Source organism: Sturnira hondurensis, unplaced genomic scaffold, assembly GCF_014824575.4.
Source record: "Sturnira hondurensis isolate 20B ecotype Veracruz unplaced genomic scaffold, ASM1482457v3 Scaffold0010428, whole genome shotgun sequence".
NCBI classification, from domain to species: domain Eukaryota; kingdom Metazoa; phylum Chordata; class Mammalia; order Chiroptera; family Phyllostomidae; genus Sturnira; species Sturnira hondurensis.
Window position 1 is genome coordinate 370055 of NW_028083059.1, and position 12346 is coordinate 382400.

General features: G+C 37.6%; 1 protein-coding gene across 3 annotated transcripts in view; it reads left to right on the top strand.

The window, feature by feature from the left end:
• ATP8A2 (ATPase phospholipid transporting 8A2) overlaps positions 1-12346 on the top strand; it is a 562260-nt gene that overhangs the window by 150773 nt on the left and 399141 nt on the right. For all 3 annotated transcript variants that reach the window (XM_037058854.1, XM_037058855.1, XM_037058856.1), the window contains 3 exons: positions 1804-1892; positions 4407-4451; positions 7033-7108. In XM_037058854.1, the coding sequence (XP_036914749.1) occupies positions 1804-1892; positions 4407-4451; positions 7033-7108 (210 nt within the window). The remainder of the gene's footprint in view (positions 1-1803; positions 1893-4406; positions 4452-7032; positions 7109-12346) is intronic.

Consider the following 12346-nt stretch of genomic DNA (forward strand, 5'->3'; position numbering starts at 1 on the left):
TGCATGAACATTGGGGTCCATATATGTCTTCAGGTTGGTTTTGGATTTCTTCAGATAAATATCCAGAAGTAGAATTGCATGGGGAAGTAGTTTTGAATTGGAACTTAAAGGGTAAGTTAAAATTCAGAAGACAGAGAGATAGCAAATCTTCAAATTTTTTATCATTTTTAAATTTTTAATATTTTGATTTAAATTTAAAATTTTTAACAGCAAGGCAAGCCCTGGCTGGGTGGCTCTCTTGGTTGGAGCGTCATCCTACACAACCAAAGGTTGGGTGTTTAAGTCCCTCTTAGGGCACATACCTAGGCTGCAGGTTCAATCCCCTGTTGGAGCGCATACAGAAGGCAACCAATCAATATTTCTTGCTCATATCAATGTCTCTCTCTCTCTCTCTCCCCCTTTCTGTTCCTCAAAAATCAATAAACATATCCTTGAGTGAGGAATAAAAAAATAAAAACAAATATAAAAATGAAAACAATTCAGAAACACTTTCTTAGAAGGCTGATTCTACGGAATGTTTTATACCTCTAGATTTACTGCATAGAAAACTTACATAGAAACTTTATGTATAGTTGAAGTCTTAATTACCCATAGTGTACTAATTTTATATTTCTGTGTAATATTTGACTTTTTAGGAGTGTTAATAATCTTTCTTTAGGAAAGAATCTTTCTTAAGGGCCCTCTGGTTGCTTTAAAAATAATGAAGAAAAAGTACAGAGTATAATTCATGTTATTAATCCCTCTTTCATACGACAGTAAAAGGTGGCTTCCCTTTGGGGCCCTTGGACTCCGTCTGCATCCAGCAACAGTTATGATCGATCCCTCTTTAGAAAACTACTGAGAAACAAGAATTTTTAGTGGAAGTAATTCTGTTAATCACTACCTTCTTACCAATCCATAATATAATTTCCCAGAATGTTACATATCTTCTGGGCAAACCATTTTTTCTTAGATGTGGAAGCTGAGGCCAGGAAGGACGAGGTGATCTCCCCAGAGTCCACAGGACTAGTTGGTATGCAGAGCCCGAACCCAACTCTCCCCTCCTGAGCTCCCTTCCCTCTTCCCAGTGGCACCTGGGAGGACACGGGCCTCGCAGCAAGCCTATGTTGGGAGCTTGTCCCTGTCGCATGTGCTTGTGTCGAAGTGGTTGGCTTGTTGGCCTCCTACAGAAATTTTTTACCTTTGTATATTGAGAGCTTATTGTATTAAATCGCCAAACTTTGAATATGGGAAGTTATATAATCTACAGCAGTCTCGTGCCACCTTTATGTAATCTTAGTGGTGAAAGTCATTCAGAAGCGTGGTGTTTGTTTTGTGCCATTTTCAGGATATGCCTTCTTAATCCAGTCAGAATATAGAGTCTTAAAAAATATTTTGAGGTAGTCAATGTGTGAGCTTGCTGTCTTGACATATTGGGCATTAGAAGAGATCAGGGGACTATCTTGAAGGATGATACGTGTCTTTGAGATGCCTTCTGGATGGACTTAGTGCTCAATGCTTGTAGATCTAAAACACCTCCAGGCTGTTCCTGAGTCTTCATTGCACGTTTCCACACAATCAGACTCTAGAATTGGTTATTGAAAAGGTTTTCAAGTGGTCTAAGCATTAACATATATTAATTTATAATATATAATAACAAAATTATATGTAATATGCATGCAATTCTAAATATATTTTGCTTTGAAAGAAATTTACCTTTAAAAATTTATACAGATTTGAAAAACATAGAATAAAGACTTTATTGGTTTTTGCATTGTATTACATCTTTGATGTACATATTTTTTTCTTATTCTTTGATTTTAGGTTAAATACCTGTTTTCTGACAAAACCGGAACTCTTACCTGCAATATCATGAACTTCAAGAAGTGCAGCATTGCTGGAGTAACCTATGGGTGAGTATGTTTATCAGTGACTGAAAATTTGATTTGTATTCTTCCAAACAAATCAAGTTTATTTTTATTTGCTTACTAAAATACCTTGACGTTCTGATATTTTGAAGGGATACTTACAAATTTCTGGTGACAAATCCAAAAAATCATTGTCAAGACCAATGCCAAGGAGCTTACCACCTATGTTTTTTTTCTGGGAGTTTTATGATTTCAGGTCTTATGTTTAAGTCTTTAATTCATTTTGAGTTAATTTTTATGTATGGTGTAGGGTAGCAGTTCAGTTTTATTCTTTTGCATATGGCTCTTAAATTTGCCAACATCATTTATTGAAGAGACTGTCCTTTCCCTGGTATTTATTTTTGGCTCTTTTGTCATAAATGAATTGACCATCTATGTATGTGTATTTCTGGATTCTCTGTTCTGATCCACTGATCTGTGTCTGCTTTTATGGCAACAACAAACTGTTTTGATTACTATAGCTTTGTGATTTAGTTTGAAATTAGACAGCATGGTGCTTTCAGCTTTGTTCTTCTTTCTCAAGATTGCTTTGGCAGTTTGGTTCTTTTGCGGCTCCATGGTTCCATACATATTGGGCTTGTTTGTTCTATACCTGTGAAAATGCCTTTGATGTTTTGATAAGGGTTGCATTGAATCCGTAGACTGCCTCAGGTAATATGGACATTTTAATAATATAAATTCTTTTTATCTATAAGCATGGACTATCTTTCCATTTGTTTGTGCCTTCTTCAATTTCCTTCATTAATAATATCTTATAGTTTTTAGTGTATAGGTCTTTCACCAGCTTGGTTAAATTTACTTCTACTTATTTTATTTTGGGGGGTACAATTGTAAGTGTGATGTTTACTTAATATCTCTTTCTGATAGTTCATTATTAATGTATAGAAATGCAACAGACTTTTGTATTTGATTTTGTATATTGCAGCTTTACTGAATTTGGTTATTATTCTAACAGTGTTTGGGGTGGAGTCTTTAGGTTATTCAGTATTTATTATATCATCTGCAAATAGAATTTTACTACTTCTTTTTGGATCTGCATGCCTTTTCTTTCTCTTTCTTGCCTAATTGCTCTGGCTAGGACTTCTAGTACCATGTTGAATAAAAGTGGCAAGAGTGGGCATCGTGGCTTGTTCCTGATCTTAAATAAAATGCTTTCATTTTTTACCACTGAGTATGATATAGATGTGGAGCCATCACACATGGCCTTTATTGTGCTGAGGTATGTTCCCTTTGTGCCCATTTTGTTGAGAGTTTTTAATCATAAATGGATGTTGAATTTTGTCAAATGCTTTTTCTGCATTTATTGGTCATATGATTTTTCTCCTTCATTCATTGCTGTGGTTTATCCCATTGACTGATTTGCAGATTTTGAACCTTCTTGCATCCCGGGAATAAAGTCTACTTGATCGTGGTGTATGATCCATTCAATGTGTTATTGAAATTTGCTTTGTGAATATTTTGGTAAGGATTTTTGTTGAGGATTTTCATCAGAGACATGGGCCATAATTTTCTTTTTCTTGTGGTGTCCTTTTCTGGTTTCAGTATCAGGGTGATGCTGGCATTATAATGTGAACTTGGAATCATTCCCTCCTTTTATATTTATGGAAGAGTTTGAGAATGCTTGGTATTAATTTTTCTTTGAATGTTTTAGAAAATTCCCCAGTGAAGCTGTCTGACCTGGAATATTTGTTTGTTGGGAAGTGTTTCTGATTACTGATTTAATCTCCTTACTAGTAATGGGGCTGCTCAGATTTTCTATTTATTCATGATTCAGTCTCGATAAGTTGTTCTATCCATTTTTCTTCTAGGTTGTCCAATTTGTTGGGTTATAGCTGTTCGTAGTAGTCTCTTATGATCCTTTGTGTTTTGTCAATTATAATATCTCCTCTTCTCATTCATTTGATTTTGAGGCCTCATTTTTTTCTTGGTGAGTGTAGAAAAAGGTTTGTCCATGCTTTTTACAGAATTAGATCTTAGTTTTATTGATATTTTCTATTGTCTTTTTAGTCTCTTTTATTTATTTCCTCTCTGGTCTTTTTTATTTCTTTCCTTTTACTAACATTGGGCTTTATTTGTTTTTTGTCTAGTTCTTTGATGAGTAAAATTAGGTTAAGTTTTTTGTTTGTTTCTTGATGTGTGGGTATTTGTCACTATGAACTTTCCTCTTACAACTACTTTCATTACATACCATGAGTTTTGATATGTTTCTATTTTCTTTTGTCTCAAGGTATTTCTTTATTTTTTTGAGCCATTGGTTATTCAGTAGTATGTTGTTTAATCTTCACATATTTCTGATTTTTCTAGTTTTCTTCTTGTAATTGATTTTTAGTTTCATACCATTATGGTCAAAAAGATGGTCGATATGATTTCAGTCTTCTTAAATTCATTGACTTGTTTTGTGGCCTGATGTGTGATTTCTTTTGGAGAATGTTCCTTGTGTGAATATCTATCATTGGTTCACAGCTTTGTGACAACTTTGTCTTCCTTCCTTTCTGGCAGTCATTTTCCCGAATTGACAAGAGAGCCATCCTCAGACGACTTCTCGTAAGTAGATTCTAGCATGTCTTGATGCCTCAGTGGGAAAGGCTGTTGAACAATTTTATATTGTCAGGTCTCACCCGAATATTTTGTAATTAAAAGTCGCATATATGTTATTTCAAGAGAGAACCAGAACAAAATTTAAACATGAATATGACTTTTAAAATCCATTGATACTACAAAGATTTAACATTTAACAAAAAGTAATGAGCCCTTGGTCTGATACTTCCCCCTCACTTGCCACTTCTTAGGTAGGATAATGTCTTCAAGGTTGTAGTATAGATATTATGTAGCACATACCAGAATTTTATTCCTTTTAAAGGCTGACTAATGTTTCTTTGCATCTATATACCACATTTTGTTTATCATTTATCTGTCGAGGGGCATTTGGGGTAATTCCACCTGTTGGCTATTGTGAATGATGCGGCTATGAATATTGGTGCATAGCACGTCTCTGCTTTCAATTCTTTGGGGTATATGTGTAAAAGTGGGATTGCTAGGTCATGTGTTTATTCTGTGTTTAACTTTTTGAGGAACCACCAAACATTTTCAACTAGCTGTACCATTTTACATCCCTGCCAGGAATGCACAATTTTTCCAAATCCTTGAATCAAATGTTAATTAATGAAATAATTAAAAATACTAACCATCTCAATGGCTATCAAGTGGTATCTCATTGTGGTATTGATTTATATTTCTCTTAGGACTAGTGATATTTTCTGCTCATGTTTTAAGATTTATATACTAACACAACTGATTAGTAGGGCTGTGTGTGTGGGGGGGTGTGCAGTGTGGTGAATGGCCAGCTGGCTTCCCTGTGGGATGATTAGCCAGGACCTACTATTTTATTAGAGAATCCCTGGATGTCATGTCTGTGGGTCTTTCTTATGAACTAATCAGTATTCTCATCAGAAGAACTCTCCCGTTTTATAATAAGGGCTATATACGTGGCTGCAATTGTTATGGGAGCTGAGTGGAGGCAGAGGGTTGGTGGTCATACCTTTCACCATGTGAGGTCTATCTGGAAAAAGTCCAGCCATTGTTAATATAATGAGAATGATTTGCATGACACTGATGTAACCTGGCAGCCAAGGAGAGTGGACTGGAGTGCGCATGTGTGAGCAATGATGACTTCACTGTACTAGTCAGCGGGGGTGGTAGATGCCATTAGTGAGCATGTGTACCATGTGGCCCTCGCATTCAAAATGACTGAATGAGTAGAGCAATGAATCTGCATCAGATCTTGCGGTGAGCTTGAAAACTCCTCTGTGGAAACTATTCAGCTAAGGGCAACTGATGATTGGCAGCTTCATGACAACCCCCACTCACTCCCTGCATCACGTCTTGTGCAGAGTTTTTTTTCCAAAACATCAAATTGCCAAGGTGACTCAGGGCCCCTAAAGCCCATTAGAGCTTAGAGCCTGCAGCTTCCAGCTTTTCCCAAAACTAAAATCACCTTTGAAAGGGAAGAGATTTCAGACCATTGATGAAATTCAGGAAAATATATCAGGGCAACTGTTGGTGATTGGGAGAACTGTGGGAGGTCCCAAGGTGCCTACTTTGAAGGGGATTGAGGTGTCAGTGTCCTATGTAGAATGTACCTAGTGTCTTCTTCCATAAATGTCTCTAGTTTTCATATTACATGGCTGGATACCTTCTGGACAGACCTTGTCATATTATAGGATTTCTCTTGAAACTCCTGTCTTGGGAGGATGCCCTACTTGACTTGCCAGTGTGGCCAGTGTCCCTGGGTCCAGGGCTGGTCTAGTTTAACCACTCTACAGGAGTAAAACTGCCATTTCTTTCAGGATGCAGAAGGTTCAGTTGATTGGCTACATGGGGTGAGGAAGGGCCCTTGAAGGCTGGCCGTTCCTCAGGTGGATCTGGAACCTGTCCTGTTTGTTACCTTCCCTTTATCTCACAGCTACCTACCTTGTGCTGCCATTTCCCCGTTTGGGGGCATCAGCTTGCATTTTAGGTGCTTCTCTTTCCAATCTACTGGTTTCTGTTTCCTTGGCTGCACTAAACTCTGATATCTATTCAGAGTTCAGACTGACGTCAACTGTGCTGTCCTCTCTTTTTCCATTATCTTTGTCCTGAAGAAAGGGTTTCAGAAAGGAGCGGAGGTACATGCATAGAATTAAGAAATCACATTTTCTTCAATGGGGTAGGACACAGCTCTAAACTTATGAGAAGTTTCCCTTATCATAATTATTTGCCTCCTTCTTTCTCCCATATCTGAGCTCTGGCCATAAATAGTTGCATAGACATAATGCAATAATTCCTCATATTTTTCCTCCACTGAGCAGGCACTCTTGCAAGTTTTCCAGAGACCAACTAAAATGACAGTCAGGTGTGGGTCCTTGTTTCTGTTTCTTCTCCTTGTAGCTATGTTGTTATTTATAAAAACCTATAGAAGAATTTATAGTAAGGTAAATTATTTCCTGTCTTGAGGTTTGAAATAATATATGGTATTCCAAATCTTGAAGAGTTTAGGTGTGATTCTTCTTGGAGACAGATTCTTACCAGATTTGAATTACCTGTAAGGAAGTTTGAACTGATAAATGTTTTCTTTTCTCTTTTACAGCCGGATGCCTTGTCCCCCTAGTGATTCCTGTGACTTTGACGATCCCAGGCTCTTGAAGAACATGGAGGATCGACATGTAAGGCCAACATTTGCCTTCAGGACTTTGAACAGCTTATGATGTACTTCTGTTTATGTTCACGGGTAGTACTTTGTGGTTAACACTTTGTAAGTTAATGTAAAGCTGAATTAAATATGTGGTGAAGTTATAAAGTAGCATATCAAGGTTAAGATCAGCCTTAGTATAAAATTCTCTAACATTTCATATGTCTGTTGCTTATAAATAAGATTTCTACACTACTATTTCTTCACACTTGTGAATCTACGAGCTCTTGTGTTTTGGAAAGTAACTGTAATGTCCTTGGACTAGGACAATTCAGGAAACAAAAGTAAGCTGTAATAACCTGTAGCGGTGATAGCATCCTACTCTGTGCTGAACACTTGACACCTGTTTCCTTCAGCACCTGAGTCACCCCAGAGAGTTAATAGAAAGCGGAACAGGAAGATTGACTTGGCTGAGAGTTACTCAGCAAACAAATGTAGAAATGAGGCTCATAGCTTAAGTGTTTGAATCTGAACTACGACATCGCATTATTTCAACTATTTTAACAAACCAAAATTAACTGCAGCATCACATATATTTAATTTACTTTTAACAGATACTTTGAAAAATACCTACTTAGAAAACTATTCAATGATCAAAGCATTTCACAACCAATTTAATCAGTGTAAATGAGATCTATACTGATTTATTAATTTCTGAATAAAGTTTTAGTTTTAAAATTAGGTAAACCTGAGCAAACTTAAAAATTCATCTTTCCAACATTTTGATTAGATACAGGTATATTTAAAACTTTCTCTGAGTTTTCAGCAAGGAAAATTTCTTCTGTCCTATTGCAGTTAGTGTCCAGTTGTTAATGTAAAGCCTTCCCAGCCGTGGTTCTCAAACGTGATGGGTGAGGCATCCCCATCCATGCGCTGAGATGCAGAGGGGACTCTGTTAAAATTCCTGCTCCGGACCACAGTCATTGGTGTGGTCCTTTCGTGAATTTTGATCTTAGAGGTGTATCCGGCTTCTAGGCTAGAGGTTCTGCACACAGAAGAATGACATTTTTAGAAGAAACTTCCTTGCAGGGAGCCTAATTTTAATCCAAGGATTTGAAAGAAGCAGGTGCCCTGTGGGGAGTTCCTTCCTGAAAGTGGACTTGGAAACATTTAGCTCGGTTAATTTACGTATACATACCAATGTTTTCTCTGAAGCTGAACCCATACAGAGTTTCTAGGGGTTTCTGATGATCGACCACGTGTTCTTTAGCCCCTCCTCTCGATGTTTGGGTGGAGACTGAGCACAGGTAAGGGTCTTCTAGTGAGCAGTTCTTGTCCTGGGGTCACTGGCATGCATTTTAGGAGGAAACCCCACTCTTAGAGCTTCTTTTTGCTTTCTTGCTGTGCTCTCACCTTCAACCCTCCTGAGCCAAATTTTCTTTTCTAGTGGGAAGGCCAGCGGGCACAGGGGCGGCTGCCACCCTTGTCAAAGGAAGCTCTGACCTAGGGAGATTGTAAGCGTTGAGGAAAACATGGGGACTTTTAAGGATGTTTTAATAATCTGGATAGTTGGAGTTCATGAAGTGCTTAATTAGGCTGTGAATTGAGGAATTTATTTTCTACTTTTTTAAGTAAAATCTACTTTCATATATTTAGCATTTTAAAAGCTTCTGAGGTATTCATCTTGGCTACTGCATTCATTAAGTCCTTTTACCTTTAACATCTAGCTCAACTATAAATGATGAAGACTGTAGGCTCCAATATTTTTCTTTGGAAAGGTGTGGGATTGAATTAAATGTACCTGATGTATATTTTTAAGCATTAAAAAATTTATTTTTAATTGCAGTTTATATTCCATATTATTTTGCATTAGTTTCAGGTGTACAGTAGAGTCCATTAGATCACTTAGTTATTTTGCCAAAATATGGTTGAGGTAAGGGAAGAAGTATTTTAGGATTTTTTAGCCCATGGCTATCCCACCTTCTTATCTAAATTGTCTAGGAACCGTGACTAAAGTTATAGCAGTTGAACCAAGAAACCCTTACTTTCCTCCCAAGGGAGTACATCCATCTGCTGTAGAATTTCTGCTTTTCCTGGGTCATCATTACTGATTTTCTGGGACCTTCGGGACTGTTTTTTAAGCTTTGCATGGGCTGATAGCCAGGATGGAATTTGCCTCTTAGAGAATCATCTCTAGGAAAAATTCACATGGTCTCTTAATTATATCACTAATCAGTGACTTTCAATTTGTGATGTAATTTTCCAACAGATTTTAAATCTTTATGCCTTGAGCTTAGGTTTCCAAGAAGAAATTATTTGTATATGTATATTATTTGTATACTTTATAGCTACAAATTGGAATTCAAGACAACTTTAGACATGTATAGTTTTCTTCTGTTTTTCACAGTCATCAAATGAATTGATCATACTTATTTCTGGATAAATAAAGCATTTTGTGCAGGCTAAAATCTGTCCACTCAGGGACAGGTATTGTATGATTGTAATTATATGGGGCACCTAGAAAAGAGACCGAGCAGAATAGAGATTACTAGGGTCATGGAGCAGGGAGAAGGGGAGTTACCGTTTTAGGGACAGTGTTTATTTGGAAGATGAAAAGGTTTTGGAAATAGGTAGTGGTGATGGATATCCAGCCATGTGGACACATTCAATGACACTGAACTGTCCACTTAGAGATGGCTGAAGTGTTAAATATCATATGTGTATTTCCCACAGTTTCTTTCAACCTATAGAATGAAATGCACATACATATGTATATGTGCCTGTGTACATTTCCCAACACTCAGTTACTTGTAGTTATCAATCCTTCTTCATGGAATTTAGTGAAAAAAGTTTATTTTCAAACATGGAGCACTTGTCTGAATTTATTACAAACACCTTATCCATAGGCTTCAAATGAAGATGATCTCCCTTTCCTAATTTATTATAGAATGTCAGTGTAAGTAGAGAACTAAAGGTAAATTGATTTTGTCATGGGGATATTTTTGGATCTTTAAGAATTTTGTCTGGCCTTCCACTCAAGGTGGAAACTTAATTTGAGTATCTGTGCAAACTTTCTTTATATAATGTTCAGGAAATGTTTTGCTAGTAGGTTTATTTATTTGCTATTAAATCAAAGACTTTTTTGTTGTTTTGTCATGGGAAAGGAGACATGGGGGACTAGATAGCTAGCTCTCTGATGTGGAAAGTAATTTCGAAGTGAAATTCTGAAATTAAACTGCTTTTGGATAATAGCCACTTTTGTGGTGTAGGCTTTGGGGGATTGGTAAATTCTCTAACTGAAAGATTTCATTGAACTTTAATTTAATGTTCATGCTCTCCTCATGAAGGCCAATAAGTAGTAGCTGTGGGAGCAGTGGGATCTGTTTCCATACAACTGCTCTCACATGATATTCACATCAGAGGGAAACCAAAACTGTTTAAAATGTGCATCACTATTTGCTGGTGACTAAACAAACAAGAAGAAGGAGAAAGAGGACAGGGGAAGGGGCAGAGGAAGAGAAAAAGGGAGAAGGAGGAGGAGGAGAAAACTAGATAAAAAGTAGGAAACAATTATTTTCTGAATGTGAAAATACAAATCTATGTCAAATTTATAGTCAGTTCCCTATTTAAAAGCGAAACATGAAAGAAGTAATGATAGTGATTTTAAAATAATCTCAGGACAAGGAAACCTGGTGTCACCTCTGTTTTTGAACACCGTTCTGAAAGTGCTAGGCTATGCAGTCAGGTGAGAGCTAAACAGGTGTGTATTGGAAAAGAAAAGGGAAATCTTTTTTTGTGGATGATATTATTGTCTGTCTTGAAAACCTAGGAGAGTCAACCACTTTGGAGAGCAAGTAAGAATTAGTTACTATTGATATTGAATTATTTATAACATTGTATGTTTTTACTTACATATGAACAATAAACTTGTAAAACACAATGGAAATAAGATTACATTAATAGACTTCTGGCCAAGATGGAGGCATAGGTAGACACACTGTGCCTCCTGACACAACCAAAAGAAGGGCAATAACAAATTTAAAAACAAAAAACAACCAGAACTGACAGAAAATGGAACTGTATGGAAGTCTGACAACCAAGGAGTTAAAGAGTAAACATTCATCCAGACCAGTAGGAGGGATGGAGATGGGCAATTGGGATGGAGAAAACTTGCAGCAAGGCGGTGGCTGGCAGACCAGGCATTTTCACATTCACCTGCAGATAAACCGGGAGGAACAACTGGAGAGCTAGATAGACCATCCAACCCAGAGTTCCAGTGCAGGGAAATAAAGCCTCAAACCTCTGACTGAAAACACCTGTGGGGGTTGAGGTAGCAGGAGAAACTCCCAGGATCACAGGAGAGTTTGTTGGAGAGATCCACAGGGTTCTAGAAAGTACACAAACCCACCTACCTGGGAATCAGCACATGAAGTGCTCAATTTGATTGTGGGTAGCAGGGGAAGTGACTAAAAACCTGCAGAACTGAGCAATCAGCACCGTTCCCTCAGGCCCCCTCTCCCACATACAGCCTCACAATGCAGCAATGTGGGTTGCCCAACCCTGGTGAACACCTAAGGGTGTTTCCACCCCATACTATGTAACAGGTGCACTAAGACAAAAATGGCCCAAATGAAAGAACAGATCAAAGCTTCAGAAAAAATACAACTAAACAACAAAGAGCTCGCCAACCTATCAGAGGCACAGTTCAAAACACTGGTAATCAGGAAGCTCACAGAATTGGTTGAATATGGTCACAAATTAGATGAAAAAATGAAGGCTATGCTAAGTGAAATAAAGGAAAATGTTCAGGGAACCAACGGTGAGGGGAAGGAAATTGGGACTCAAATCGACGTTGTGGACCAGAAGGAAGAAAGAAATATCCAACCAGAATAGAATGAAGAAACAAAAATTCAAAAAAGTGAGGAGAGGCTTAGGAACTTCCAGGACATCTTTAAATGTTCCAACATCCAAATCATAGGGGTACCAGAAGGAGGAGAGGAAGAGCAGGAGATGGAAAACTTATTTGGTAACATAATGAAGGAGAACTTCCCCAGTCTGGCAAAGGGAATAGACTTCCAGGAAGCTCAGAGTCCCAAAGAAGTTGGACCCAAGGAAACACACATCAAGGCACATCATAATTATATTAGCCAAGATTAATATTAAGGAGAGAATCTCAAAAGCAGCAAGAAAAAGGGAGACAGTTACCTACAACGGAGTGCCCATAAGACTGTCAGCTGATTTCTCAAAAGAGACCTTGCAGGAAAGAAGGGGC